Source organism: Terrapene carolina, unplaced genomic scaffold, assembly GCF_002925995.2.
Source record: "Terrapene carolina triunguis isolate 2854851 unplaced genomic scaffold, T_m_triunguis-2.0 Scaffold131, whole genome shotgun sequence".
NCBI lineage: Eukaryota > Metazoa > Chordata > Testudines > Emydidae > Terrapene > Terrapene triunguis.
This window is the reverse complement of record NW_020664482.1, coordinates 2,018,979-2,034,501: the sequence shown is the minus strand read 5'-3', so window position 1 is coordinate 2,034,501 and position 15,523 is coordinate 2,018,979. Positions and strand designations below refer to the sequence as shown.

General features: G+C 47.2%; 1 protein-coding gene across 1 annotated transcript; it reads right to left on the bottom strand.

The window, feature by feature from the left end:
* Nucleotides 1–350: 350 nt before the first annotated feature.
* On the bottom strand, nucleotides 351–8,476 carry LOC112117558 (protein FAM162B-like). The gene is made up of 4 exons (XM_024215549.2): nucleotides 8,311–8,476; nucleotides 4,860–4,965; nucleotides 2,017–2,125; nucleotides 351–976 (listed from the first exon to the last, which is right to left on the bottom strand). Exons 1-4 carry the CDS (start codon nucleotides 8,474–8,476, stop codon nucleotides 869–871), a joined length of 489 nt encoding a protein of 162 aa, XP_024071317.1. The 3' UTR covers nucleotides 351–868.
* Nucleotides 8,477–15,523: the final 7,047 nt, after the last annotated feature.

Here is a 15,523-nt window from a genome sequence, read left to right as displayed (position 1 = left end):
TGCTAAAACATGGTTGCTGTTTACAAATCTTCCAACTCAAAAGCTTTTTGGAAGGAAGAGCTGAAATTGTCAGACTGTCCCATTTCGGCATCTTCCATCCAGAAAGTTTTGGGAGTTTTGAGTTACAGTGACTTTTCATTTCAAAATCTTAGTAAATTTAGACTGAAAAAAAGGTTTCTAAAACAGGGGGAAAATGTCAAAATTGAAATAAAAAATACTTAGATTGACCCCCAAATAGTGTGGGTTTTGTTTGTTTTTGTTTGCAAAACCTTTTGAGATTTCAACTTTTCATCCTGATCTGGGATAGGAAAATTTTTTTGAAACCTCAAAAATTCTCGCAGGGTAGGAAAACTGCTTCTGTCCTCACCCTTGCCACAGTATTTGAGCACTTCACAATCTTGAATGTGTTTATCCTCACAACACCCCTGTGAGGCAGTCAAATGCTATTACCCCCATTTCACTAAGGCATAAAGAGAGTCAGTCACTGGTCGAGGTCATGCAAGGAGGCAGTGGTAAAGCAAGGAGCTGACGCGGGTCTCCAGAGTCCCAGGCTCGCACCCAATCCTCTGAACCACCCTGGTCCTCTTTTTCAGTTAATTCCAAGCTGGCCAATGTCGGCTTGGAAAAAAGCCGATTTACTGATTTCTGACCCTCCAACTGAGGCCTGTGCAAAAGCTCAGAGATCAGTAGAAGGCTTCTAACCGAGTCTGTTGGAATTTCCACTAGGGTTTCAAAATTCGTAAGTAAACAGTTTTCTATGGGAAATCTTTGCCGTGACAAGAAGCTCCAAAGAGTTAGCGGAACAGAGGTGCATATACCACATGTATAAATCACTTATCGCCTGCTGCTAAAATAAATGCCGTCTTGATCACTGAGCTTTCATTGCAGCTGCCTCCAGTTCTGTCTCTGCTTCAGCCCTCCACATGGCCTTCTTTTCGGTATTCATCCTCAGCAGCGTGTCATCTCTTCTAGCAGCCTTTGAATATAAACGGTGAAACTCATTTGCACAATAAAATTTCCCCAACAATAAATATCCCACTTGTTTGCTTCTCTTGCTTTGGCACCCCAGTGTTCTTTTGATTTTTTACAGTGAAAGAAGTTATTGAAGATAGATTTCCTTGCTTCACCTAATTGCCAGCATTTGCAGCCTCTGATTAGCAGAGAAAGCATATTGCCTTTGCTCCAAAGGCATGCGAACAGCTAGGACAAACCGGGGGGGCTTTCATCACTGAAAGACCCAGGAGCAGAGACCCTCTGGAGTTGTTTTTGTTTGGTTCCAGTACCCATCCATCCATCAGTGTTTGTTTAATTTATTTCACTCACAGCCTTCAGGCCACCAGTTTCCACATCTAGGTTTCCCATCCCTGCCAGGAGGCCACCTGTTCCCACCTACGCTGAGCTGACATTCTTGGAGGCAGTGTTTTTTCCTTGCTGTCACTCATCAGGAGGGTCACACCAGCCCAGCAAGGAATAGTCACTGTACACAGTGGATGCGTGTGTAATTAGACCGAGGTGCTGGATGGCCTGCCTCACAACCAGCAGGGCAGCAGCCGAGTGATGCCGCAGCAAATGACAGTTCCTCCGGGGCAAGCTGAGCTTGTGTGGTCTGGTCAGTGGGGAGTGAGAGCCCACAGCACTGGGAAAAGAAGGGGCTGAGTGGCCTGAAAGCAATGGATACAGTGTCTCACTTAGGGCCTGAGCCAAAGCCCATTGAAGTCAGTAGGAGTTGTCCATTCTCCTTGGAGACGACCCATGCTGAGCCACAGAGAAATAACTGGGTTTAAAGTTGCATTGCAATGGGTTATTGCAAGTCAATCAGAAAGAATAATTGTCCAATGAGTCACATGACCAATCCCATATTAGAGTCAGGAACATGTGGTAAGTAACTCATCATCCCTAATATATTGGTTAATGTGTATTTGCTCAAAAACCCTTTGTATTTATTAAGAAAAATGCGTACCTGCCTGCACCGTTCAAACAGTGCGGCTGCTGACCAGTCAGTACGAACACACTTACCTGCTTGCCTGAGATGATCATGACCAAGCAGCCTAGCAGAGTCAGTGCCATTGTGATGTAGCAAATTTTGATCCTCACTCTGCTCGTAGCAGCTTTGATGACCTCAGATCTGCAGAAGGACAGAGCAGGTTTCTGGTCAGATCACAACAACATGGAATAAAACAAGAGGGTTTTTGGGGGGAAGGGGTGGGAGTTGTTTAAAGAATTGCACAATTCTTGCCAGTGGCAGTTTATTTTTGCTCAGAGGTCTTCTGTTTTCTTTATATTGATTGATTGTTAAACAGGAAGTTAACAGTAAACTAGCCGCTGCCTGAGGGATTTAGCCAAATGCTGCATAAAGCAAACAGCTGAAGGAGGCCCACCAGGGAATGAACGCTGCTCCTCTGCCTTTTCCTGACCCACTCAAGAGTGAGGAGCAGACAAGTGGCAGAGCTTGGAGTGCAATTTAATCCTTTTAATGATTGAAATCCAGGGGGCCACATCCTCAGCTGGTTGTGCTGCTTTAACCTAGATGGGGGTCTGACCCCCATTGGTACGTACGAATGATGGCACCGCCGGCTAATGGTACCTTTGGTGGGGTGACCTGGTGCTCTGGCCTGGGCCAGGAATGCACATCTTGGCTATGATTAATGGAGGCTTTTCACATTGCAGCTGCTTCTCACAGCGACTCCCCCTTTGGTCTGTTATTATCATCCCCTAACATTCCAAGAACAGCTCCTGCCCGAGGCGCGTCTCGAGTCTGGCTTTTCAACGTCGAACAGTCAGCCAAAGCAAAGCAAGCCGCCCAACAGCTGCAAGGAGGATGGAAGCCAGCGGGCAGCTGCTGAAGGCTTAAAGCACAGGGCAGTAGCACACCAGCTGGGAGGATTTTATGAAGCCCAGCGCATCTGCCACCGTGGCCATCAAGTTACACAAGTTATTAATAGATTCTCAGCAGGGCTAAGTGAACATAGTTCGCCAGTGCAGGTCACCTGCATCGCGGGAGCCAGTGTGGGGAGAGAAGCCACTTCTTGCACAGGCGGGTGGGCAGAGGAAAAGTCAGGAAGCAAATTGTGATTCTCAGAGCCACTGTCTGGTTCCTGCCCTGCTCCTGCTCCTGGGACCGTGAGTACGCTCTGCCCTTGACTTGTTCTGGGCCGTGTCCTTATAATCCATGTTTTGTAGCGCGCACCAGTAGTGACTGATCGCCAGCACCTCCGGGGCCATCCTGCAAACACCTGCAGACCTTTACCGGTCCCGTGGGTCTCCGGGAGACTCCCTATCGCAGCACGGTTGAGCACATTTGTGCTTGCTTGCAGGATTAGGGCCTTGAATGGAAAACAAATATCAAAACGGAACGGATCTGAGCCACAGGACGAGGCAGATTCCTGCACTAACCCCACCCCCAAATCAAATACACCTTCGAGTCAATCCACATTTTGAAACCCCCACGTGTTTCCCCACTGACTCTGTTCCCCTCCCTCAGCGGAGAGCCCAGGGGAATCCTCTATGCTAGAACACCCACTTTGAAGACATCTTTGTTTAATGTTTCTTTTCCTGGTGTTCAGTTGTGTTAAGTGCCCACAACGGTCACTATCATGAGGCATTAGGAGCGAATGAGTCACTTCCCAGAGCTGCAAAATCGCACAGCAGTTCAAACATGATCTTAGGCAACAACTAACTGTATTGCAGATCCTTCCACACATCCTGCGGGGAAAAACATACCACGGGTGCTGCAGTTCTGGGCACGAAGAAAGATGTGTGCTTGTGCAGGCCAGAGCCGTGGGCAGGTGGCAAACAAGCAGTTTGTAAGAGCTGTGGTTTCTTGCTGCAGGCATTAGCATTCTTGTGCAAACCCTTACCCATGTTAAAATGATTGGGACTATTGCTTGATCCCAGCAGCTCCGTTACTTAGGGTCCCCGGCTAAGTGAGGTGTCCTTGTAGCTCAGAGACATCACAGCCCTGCACCTTGGCAGTTTTCCCAAACACCTTCCTACTGACGCCAGGGAAATGCATGAAATGGCCAAAGCTACATTCAGCCCTTGAGGCTGTAGATGGTAGATGCAGTTTTCCCAGAGACATGTTGACTGTTCATAGTCATTGCGGAGCTGTTTCTCCTGGGTTCTGCAGATGACTTAGGGCACTTCTTTGACCGTTATTTCTTGCAATAGACATTTTAGCATGGCAGCTTAAGCCAATCACTCATGAAACTGTAGAAAAGAGTGGCTTTAATTACATCTGTATGGGGAAAGCATGTGTTGAGGACCAAGTAAAGAACCCCCCCACCACCACATAAACACACCAATGTTAAAAACCAGGAGGCATTAATGTCTCTACTCGTTGAACTGATGTTCCTTTTTAAAAAAAAGATCTAAATAGGGAAATGAAAGTATAAACAGGCATGATGGAAACTCACTTCAGATGTTTTTTGCTAAAGCTATGGATGTTCCCATGTGCCTTTCTTAATCACTTTAATTCATATAAGTGGTTAAAGCACATAACCTGAAATGGACATTAGGCAGCACAGTGATTTGTGAGCTACAAAGCAATGTGTGTTAAAAATGGTTTCTGTCCTCTTCTGAAATTCCTAATCTCCAAAGCAATTTAACCCAGTTCACTTTACAGAGTTGGCAAAAAAAGCTACTGCTTCAAGATGGGTTTGTATTATTTTTGGACCGAGATAGCAGCGCGCCCACACAATTCATTCACAGTCACGTAGTCCTGTTGTAATATTAGAAAAAAGAACAGTCACTGTATAAGCGTAGTGTGGGTGACTGACCACGTAAGGGAAGGTTTGAACTGGCAGTTTTACATATATCCAGTGGTGGAGATTTTGACAACATAAGAAAACAGGTCTACTTACGATAATAGAGCTGGAATATCCTCCTCTTTTTTAAACCGTCCTGCCCATAATAAAATCTTTTTATCAAATGCTGTAGGTCTTCTGTCATTTCTGAATGTGCTACGGCCTTTAAAAGATATTACCAAAGAAAGTCATCAGCTAAGTTAAGAGTGGAAGTAAAAAGCTGCATTTAAAGAACGAAAGTCTCAGACTGAAAGTTTAAAGAAGGGCTTCACGTCCTCTAGGAAACCTGTCGTTAAGGGCAAAATCCACCTTCAATTAAGATCAGTGAGATTTAGCCACTCACCTCAAGGGCCTTGTCTAGACATTTTCTTTTGTAGTTGTTCCCCATTGCAATTCAGCTGGTGCTAGCAATGATGAAAGGGGTTTTTTAGTCATTGTGTAGTCTAGCCATTGCCAACAATGGTTAAAATACCAGTGGCCAGTCTACATTCGGGATGCGCGCTCTGCCAGGCAATGCAACGGTGCATTGTTCACAACAACACTACACGAAGTTAGAAAATTTCATTTAATGAATTTTATGGAATTTTCCAATTTGGGGGCAAAACTTGGATACATGGGATGAAACCCTGGCCTCACTGAAGTCAATGGCAAGATTCCTATTGATTGCAATGGGCCAGGATGACACCCCGAGATTTTTAAGGCCAGCAGGGACGTTAAGATCATTCCAGCATCAAGCCTGTAAATGAAATGAAAAATCTTTAATTTAAAAAATGTTGGAAGGAAATTCACTTTTTCTTTGGTGGGAGGGAATTTTCATTTCATTTATGAGCCTTTGCCGTTAAAAAAAATGTTTCAAAGAAATAATTTTGAGATGTTCTAATAAAAATGGTGCTGCCGGGGTGGTGGGGGGGGGAGGTGGTGGACACAGCCAAGGACTGGCTCCAAGTGCCTTGTTGTTAACTGCAGCCTGGCCGATGTGGGCTGATTTTGCTTGCAGCGAGCCGCTGAGTGGCGAGGTAACGAAGGCTCTTTCTCTCTTTGAGGGCAGCATCCCAGAAAACGTATCACAAGGTCAGAGTGACATTCTCCCCACCGCGGTGAACGGCTTGATCTGTACTTTGCTCCCAGATGTCAATGGCAAGTGTCTCGCCCACCCCAGTAATTCCCTTCACTGAAATCAACAACACACACGGCTCCCAGGAAAAGCTTTGCAGCGAAAACAGACTGTACATTTTTTATGTTTGTAGAAAGAAAACCCCCCCAAATAAATGGCTGGTCTGAAACGATATCCATTTTTCAGCATTACCGCACACAGGTCAAGCAAGAGATTTACAAGGAGCTGTTCCTCCCCCCAACCCTTCCAGTTTGGTGTTCAGAAGTCAAAAACCCAGCTCAAGTCATCCTCCTCATTTCTCTGTATTTGGATGTAACCGTGTTAGCTGCAGCACGCAGTACAGCGATGGGCAGCTGCAGGAGAGGCTGCTCCGGTATCAAGCAGGAACCGAACGAACTTCAGGCCTCCCCTGCGCTGACCCAGTCGCACTCCTCCGTCGCCAGGCACGGCCACTGCTGCAGCTTCCCCTCTTTGCTGGTGTGATTAGATCAGTTTTGCCCTTGGGCCAAACCAGCAAAAAATTCTCCCTTTCCAAGGTTAACAAACACCAAACAAAAAGTCCCCAAAACGTGCCTGTCTGCCCATTCTTCCTCTGCGGCGGGGTATAATCGCACCGCCTCAGTGCACCGCCCTGCTGCCATGGAAGAGTCTGTGCTTTTCCACTGCCATGTCCCTGAACCAGCTGCTCCAAACCCAACCCTCCCTGTTTTCCTTTTGCCCCAGGGCCACTGCCAACATTGGCCTCCTCCCCAACCCTTTCCCAGGATTCTCCAGTCCAGCACCTCCATGCTCCTTCTTCTGCCCCCCCCCACCTGGGACTGGGACCACCACGGGGCACACCCACGCACTGCAGAGTCTCCCCTGCTCTCCCCAATATCTCTTTGCACTGAGCACAAGGGCTTTCTGAGATCTCTGCCCCCTTTCCCCACATGTTTTGCTTCCAGCCTATGGTTCCCGCTGAATCTCTCTGCTCTGGGCCAGAACTTGAGAATGTCCTGGGCCCTCGCCTGCATTCCTCAAAGGCCTTATCTATTTTCCTTTCCCACCCCTCTCCCCCAGGCAGACACTCTGGCTCTGAGAGAGAAGAGGGATGTTTTGCTGAAGAGAGTCTTGTTGACCAGGGACCGTGTCTCCTGTTTCGTCTTGTTTTTAAATGCTCAAAATAGTGAGGTTTAGCAGACTGTCCGCCGTGTTAATTCCTTGCCAAAGTTGCCGTTCCACAAGGAGAACGAGGAGTGAGGTTGTGTTAAGATACAGTCCACTGGGAGACTGACAACACGCTCTCATGAGAGCTAGCTATGGGCACCACCGTCCGTTCTAATGCATTGCACCACACGAGATTATCCAGGGGAGCCCATTGGTAGTCTCTCACTACAAAATAAGTCCTCTGCCCCAGCCTGGAACTGCGGTCCCAACGTTGGGCCTGAAATGAGGCCAGCTGAAGTAAGCCCGCTGTGAAAGGATAACAAGAAATGGCCAGCCGGACGCCTGCCAAGGAAGAGAGCCAGGCCAGGCTGCTGAAAGCTGGCAGTGCAGGTTAGTAAAGGAGACCTAGGCAGCCAGGGGTGACACTGGTAGGGGTGGAGGTGGCTGAGCACCTGCTGCAAGGTACCAGGTATCGTGACTGCTGGGGGAGCCACTCGGCAGGGCTCATCGGGAGCGCCAAGCAGCTACCCCACCCTCCAAGCCACCTCGCCCCATGGGAAGACTGTGCCAGCACTAACTGCCCTCTCTCAGGAGAAATCCCCCCTCAGGGTCTCTCTAGCCCAGGGGAGTGTAATTCAGTCCGCTTCCTGCCTAGCCAGCTTTCTGTGCCCACTGCCTGAGAACATTACCTTCACCTGCTGCCTGGCAGGAGCCTTCGGGGACACCGAACCTCGGCGCTGCCTGACCCGAACCCTTCCTGCACAGACATCACGGGTCTCCCAATTTCTAACACTCCCACTGCGGGGAGAGACCCCGCTGGGAGACCTACCTGGATGCTACAGGATGAACCCTGGGTATCCCAGAGCTGCTATCAGGGCATATTTGTAAACTTAAGGTGACAATTTACTTTGCAAGGCTTGAGTCTAATAGCAGCTCCATCAGCCCTGGCCGACTGCCTACCGTAATATGAATAGCTTCTCTACTAGGACTTCATTCCTAGGGCATGAATAGATACATCTATTTCCTGGCTGGTTTGTTTTTAATATAACTAGTTTACTTCCATGAACTGGGAACATTTGCTTTGACGGAAGCAGGACTATTTTAAAATGGAAATTAAGAAATTGTCCATGTACCCTGTAAAGAACATACAGAATCTCCTCAGCTTAGCCAGGGGATAGAGAAACGGGTCAGTCACTAGCCATTTTACTGTAAATTATGTGAAACACAGAACAAAACATTTCTACCCACCTGGAATAGCTGTTTGAGAAATAACCTTCTTTGTGGCCTCTGCTTTGTTACAAAGTGTTCTTCTTGTCAATATCTGAGCGTGCTTGGTACATGGACACCTCCAGAAATCGGTTGTTCTCAAAATGCTTGTGACGAGAGGCTTACTTTTCAATAGCCGCCCCAGCATTGTGTGCCCCATGCTGAAATGTCTACTTCTACCTCTTGTGCTTCAGTGAATAAACAACTCAGTAGTAGTCATTTACTCCTATAGACCTGATGTTCCAGGCAGCACACAGCAAATCAAAATAAATTTGCCAGGTGTTCGAAGGTTAAACTGCTGTATGTCTGCTGACGGTATCATATCTTTACACCACTTACCACCTTCGCTGAGTCACAATGACTCAAGCACTAGATCTACTGCTCGTGTTTGCTCAAAGACACACCTTTAAAATCACAAGGGCAATAACCCTCACAGCTCCTGCCTATGTACAGTGGGCCTAACCCAATTCCCATTGAAGTGACTAAGAACTGTATGTCTCAGGCTCTGTAGCTCCAAGGAGCTGCCAATGAGAGTAAAGATTTTGCATTTCTCTTATTCTTCGCTCTGTAACCCCCATGACCAGCAACAACAAATTCTGTAATGACTGTATTGATCGAGAACTGAAATCTCAGTTTGTGTTAATAGAAAGAGTGCTGTAAAAGATGCTTTTCCCAAAGGGAAGTTCTGTAGCTGTTAACTGTCATTTCGGGTTAAGCCTATAAGAGACCTTAACAATCACACACATTTTATCTTGAAAACCAATTGATTTAAACATGCATCTTTAAGAAGGAGACACTTTCTTTGTTACTGAATAATGGTAAATATAGGCTGGTGGAGAGAGAACTTATCATGATTAAAGCTAAGATTTTGTCATGGTTGTTTTTAGTAAAAGTCACAGGCAGGTCATGGGTAATAACCAAAAATGCACAGAAGCCCATGACTTGTCCCTGACTTTTATTAAAAATAACTAAGATAAAATGGGAACAGAGGAAGGTCCAGCACCCACCACTGCTGGGGCTCCAGGGTTTCCCCCCCCACTCAGGGTGGCTGAAAACACAGGGCCCCTCCCTGCCACTGGCAGCAGTTTGGAGCTGTGGGGTCTGCCCTTGGCAGCTGGGAACTGCAGGTCTCCCTCCTCCCCCAGGGACTGGAAGCTGTAGAGTTCCCCACGGCAGCGGCTTGGAGCTGCGGGGTCCCCCCACCGCCTGCACCACCTTCCATAACCTCTGTGACAATATTTTAGCCTTAATCCTGATATATTACTGGCCCTGGATTTCAGTGGATGTCACAGTACTCAGCTCTTTGTTGTTATTAGCCATCCATTAACTAATTTACCTCATGTACCTAAAAAAGAAACGATTAACAATCTCAAATTTGCAAGCAGATTGATTGCATGCCAATCTTTTGGTGATGAGGGCAGTCTGAAGAGAAGAGAAGAGAAGAGAAGAGAAGAGAAGAGAAGAGAAGACGTCTAGGCAGCTGGCAGTTTCAGTTCTTAGGAGTTCTTGCCCCCTGAATTAGTTCCTGTGGGTCTTGTGATAAACCCCCCAACTACAAAGCAAAATTCATCTGCCACCTTTGTGTTATGCCTGGTTTCAAGTAGAAGCCACTCAGAGCCACTCAATTGAAGATGGTTTCCACCAGAAGCCACAACGTCAGCCAGTTGTGTCTGAAACTTGGCCCAGGGTCATGAATCTCAGGGATCCTGAAACCAATTTGACATCTGCCACAAAAACTAAAAGTAAGCAATTTTCACTTGGTTCTGGGTTTTGTTACAAACATTTTACAACATTTTGTTTGGAAAAAGTTACTGTTGTGACCTTTAAGCAACATTTCCAAGGCCCCTGGAGCGGCCTGGATCCCAGGAGTTTAGGAGTCAGGGCAGTTCGGGGTGTCTTGGTGCCAGGGCTGCCAGGCTGCCAAAGAGTCAAGTGGGCAAGTGGACAGGAAACCAGGCAGATTTCAAAACCTGCCTGGCAAGCAAGTTCCCATTGGAAACCTGCCCGCTTGCCACTGGAATTTTGTCAAAATGGGACATTCCCGCAGAACGTTTCTGTTTTCTCAAATCAGCATTTTCAGCCGAACAATATTCCATCAGAAAATTTCCACCCAGCCCTGGCTCTGCTGTCACTGACTAACCTCCCTGTAAATGAGAGCTTTGAAAATAATCCTGTTCATATTACGCACTCTCTCTTAGCTGTGCTGGAGCTGCAAAGCAGACAGGAGGACATCGTCAACAACTTACTTGTGTCTCCAAACAGCTAAGAGGTTAACCACAGAGAGAGAGGCAATCTAAGGATAGGGTGTCCAGATGTCCCGATTTTACAGGGACAGTCCCGATTTTTAGGTCTTTTTCTTATATAGGCTCCTGTTACCTCCCACCCCCTGTCCTGATGTTTCACATTTGCTGTCTGGTCACCCTATCTAAGGAGAAAGTGCCCGTTTTACACAGTAACATTTCAGAGCAGAACTGCACTTACAATATTTCATAGTCAGCAAAGTAAGAAGAGTATGTGACAGTTACAATTAGTTTGGCTACAGTACAGCATTATGTAATATTTGTCCTTGAATGGAAGTGATCACTGAACCATAGCTATAACCTAAACAAAGTCTGGGTGGTCCTGAATGTGTTTAATAATATCATCCCTATTAAGATTTTATACACACAGAATGAAGCATGAACAATGTCATTTTATCAGCTTGATGTTTCCCCTTCTGGTTTTTGCACAATATTCTCTCTAATGGTTCATGAAATGAAAATGCAAAATAAATTTCCTATTTGGAGCGCTGTGTTATTTACTCTGTTTATACATACGAGGCTCTAAAGTTGATTTATAGCCAGGAAGAAAATGCTAATTTGAAGGGAAGAGGCTTTTGCCAAAGGGAAAGTTTTAAGAACCACTTAACGCTATCAAATTGAATATTGCCTAAGACAATCAAAGCGGGGGGGGGCGGGTGCGATAGAACACAGATTGTGGTGTTGGTTAGGATGTTCTTTAAGGAGTTGGGTGGTGAAAGATGGGAGACAGAGGGAACAAAATGAATCATTCAAGCTATTCAGCCCTTGGCCCCAAGGAAAAATACTGCTCTGTTTATAGAGATGGTTTATGTTTTAGAAAACATGAATTTATCGACATTGAAGGAAAAAACTTGTGCTGATGACAACTGTGCTGCTTTTCCTCCTTGACAAAAAACAGACAATGCACCCAGACATAACACAATGTATTTAGCTTAATTTGCTTGTAATTCAATAAAGCAAATTAGATCCATTTCCAGATTACACAGCCATACAGCAACGAAATGGGAGTTTGAGCTTCCAGCTGCAAACTCTGCTGCAAGCTAGACCTGCAAACCAACGTTACTCAGTGAACGTGATTATGATCTAATGGGCACAGCAGAAACCTGGTGGGCTGGCTGGGAATATCACTGGAGCTAGACAATTGTGCAGAGAGGAGATGGGCAGAGAAGAAGTGGGGGGGTTGGTTTATATGAGACAAGTTTTACATGCAGGCTTTGGTGTGCGTAACTCTGCTTGCTGCTCTGAGTTCCTCGTTTCCCTTAGGAGCCATGCTGCTGTGCCATCATCCCCCTTCACTTACCCCGTGGCTGCACAACAGAAATGTCCAGGGGAGGCTCTGGACTTTACCAGCACTTATGGACATTAAGTCCTGTACAGAAAACCGAGGGCCCAGCATGGGAATGCCCTTCAAAACTCACTCTGCAGAGTCGGGGGCTTGGGATGTGGGGAGCAGTAACGTCTCCATTTGCCACACTTAGAGCATCTTGCATTCCAATTCCTTCTCCCCTCAGCCCCTCCTGTGGGGGAAACCTGGGCTCCTCCGCCTGCTCGGTGCCATTTGGGGCCCCGGTTCAGCAAGGAACCTAAGAATGTGTGTCACTTGAAGAATGCACCTTGCTGAATCCGGGCCTAAAATGCTTGTTGGCACTGAGATCAGCACTTCTTGTGTTTAATACTTCCCAGGCCCTGCACAAAAGCAGAGCCCCATCTCAATGAACAGTCTGGGCCCCAGGGCAAGTTTCACTGTAAATGGAGTTCCCGGAATAATGAGGCCCGTACTCAGTTTTTAAGCAACAGTCAGGCAATTCTCCCATTGGCTTCAGTGGGAGTTTGCCCAAGTAATAACTGAGACTGAGAACCAGACTGACTTCTGCCCTTCCCCTCCCCACACGCGTTTCCCAGCTCCTTCTTCCCTATCCCACTTGGCTGGGGGCTGTGCATGGGGAAGGGGCCAGGCTAGCGTGACATTCACCCTGCATAGTTGTCTTCCCCCTCACACACACAACCTGGGTTCAAACTGTCTAAAGCCTGGTGCAGCCTTCTACCTTGGGGCTAATTCCCCCTTTGGCTTCTGCTGAAGCTAGAAGAACTTGCAATGGACCATTTTACAGCAAGATTTTGGCCACCGATTATCAGTATTTATTTGCTGCAAAATCCGGTGGGGCACTTTAATGTCCTTCTCTATTGCAAATGCTGCTGGGCATTTACTCGGCGTGAACTCACTCCTTTCCCTATCTGTGCACGCCCAGCTGTCAGCACGACTACCTTCCTTAATGGTCAAATTGGCAAGGAGAAGCGGGAAGCCAACAGCCAACTCTGCGCAGATAGGGAGGGCATGGAGAATTGGGTGGAGTTTATTCTCCTTAAACCTCGTTTGACAGCTAGAGTCGGCAATGTTACTTTGGCAGAGACTTCTCATAGCAATTTTCACAGGTTAACTTGGTTCTGGACTTCTCAAGGTCCCCTCCAGGCCTATATTTCGACGATTCTGTATCAGCTGTCCTGAGCCATCTTGCCCAGCCAAAAGCTGAGTCCCAAGGCAGTGATACCTCGCCAGGCCTGAGCTTCCCCCCCACCCCATCTCACCATGCTCACTGGGGTAGATTGCCTCGTCAGTCAGCTCCACTTTCCCTTCATACCAAGAAGTGAGCAAGTACCAGTTTGACCCCAGTCACCCAGCACACTGAGGAGCAGGGTCCGTTCTTTATGCTGGTGCAGCTCTGGGGGAATGCCACTGAAGAGAGAATCTGGCCCGGAGCTTTTGCCGCAATGTTCTGCTCCCGTGGAACTTGCAATAGTCACAAAGGGTCATCGGCGGAGGGCAGTCTGGCCTTTGCAGCCAAAACAGAGATGCGTCTTTTCTCCCACCTCCTCGCCCTCATCCACCTCCGTGTCATTCATTCCCCAGGAGTGTCTCTCTCCATTCCCAGCATGCCCCTTTCATTCCTCTCAGCACGCTCCTCTGCGCACAACTTCCCCAAACCCCGCAGCACCTTGTCAGTTCTCTCCTCACACTGTCTGCCCCACCATCACATCACACTCCTCCCACTAAAGCTATGGGGCTAATTCCGTACTCCTTGCTCAAAGATCCCACTGAGCCCAAAGGGAGTTTGCTAGGTGGGGATTTAGTAAATTCTGCAGGAATTGGCTCTGTATGTGGCAGACCTTGGAGAAATACCTTGGACATCCATTAACCCGGTGCATTACATAAGAACATAAGAACGGCCATATTGGGTCAGACCAAAGGTCCATCTAGCCCAGTATCCTGTCTTCTGACGGGGGCCAATGCCAGGTGCCCCAAAGGGAATGAACAGAACAGGTAATTACCTGGAGTTGCAGTGTTATGCGGCTGACTCATTACAGAAGACTGTAGGTTGTTATGGCGAGTGCCTTGTTTTCAATCACATGCTTTTTACAGCTTGAATGGTGAACCACACCTATTGTGCCAAGCAGCTGTGTGAAAGGTCACTGGGGAAGAAGCACTTTTCAACGGGAATAACCTGAACAACACATCTTTTTCCTGAGTTAGTATTGGTTTAACAATCAAACTTTTTACAAATATGTATCTCTTCCCACCCCCACCCCCCCCGCAAGTATACAGTTTCTTTTAGACTAAAGAACATTTTAAAAAATAAATATTAAAGCCGACTGGAAACCAACTTACAGCTGGCTCCTGAGGGCCGCCGCAGCATTCCGCAGGAAGCAAGAATGACAATCTCCTGGCTCAGACAGTGGTGTAGGACACGAGCAATGGAGATTCAAGTCCCACGTCTGGCCCCGCCTCCCTGTGGGACCTCAGGCCCGCTGCTTCTGGGAGCCTCAGTTCCCCATCTTTAAAAGAGGCAGAGTAGTGCGAGGACACAGTCATTAACATTTGCCAGGCGCTCTCTCACTACAGTGACGAGGTCAGACCACCACTGCCATACGGGGGCCTTTACGCCCCAGCAGGGTGGCTGCCACCAGCGCTACGCTCAGTAATTAAGAACTTCTGGGAATAGGGCACTTTACTCACAGTGACAGGTGCTTCCTCCCTGGTGAACCTTCGACCTATCGGTTTGAAGAACGTGGACCCAGGAGCGGTGATCAGGTAAATAATCATTTATATCTTTAACTTGAGTTACGGTGCTTGCTAAATAGTGCGAATGAACCTACAGTTATCATGCCTTCGAATGCAAAGAACCTTACAGACTATTTTAAAGTGGGCTTTGCTGTCTGACGTCTAGTATTTAGCTGGAGGCCCAGTGGTAGTAACAGTTAGCACTAATAGAAGCCTAATAGAAGCTGGCATTAGTGAGTAACCGTGGGTGAGAAGATTCAGCAATATAGACCTTGTGATAAACTGTCTAGACCGTAAAGGCTTTACTTAGCCAGACCTATTGCATAGAGAACCGTCGCGCCGCGCAGCTGCTTATGACAGTTGTGAGACCCACCCAAGTGGGCAGCAGGGATGACAAATATGGACAAGCGGCCAAAACGTAACCAAATAGTGTCTCAGCAATAGGTAGGTGTAAGGAATAGGTGCCTAAAAAGGAAATCAAACCCGACCATCTGTGGGACCTCGAGATAGCAGGAGGGTGGAAACCTTAACACTTAATCTCACCTCAAGGGGAACCCCCAACCCCACAGGTTTGGGAGTATATGTGATGCTGTCATCTTACCTGGTTTTTCTAGTTCTGTGATTTCGCTTATATTGATCATGCTGCTAATAAAATTCAAAGTCTCTGCGTCTCACCAATCATCTTAGTAATTCAGCTCTAGCTCACCACCAAGGAATGAATCTGTTATTAGTGACAAATGCATTTTGCACCCCAAATAAACCGAAGAAGTGGGTTGTAGCCCACGAAAGCTTATGCTCTAATAAATTTGTTAGTCTCTAAGGTGCCACAAGTACTCCT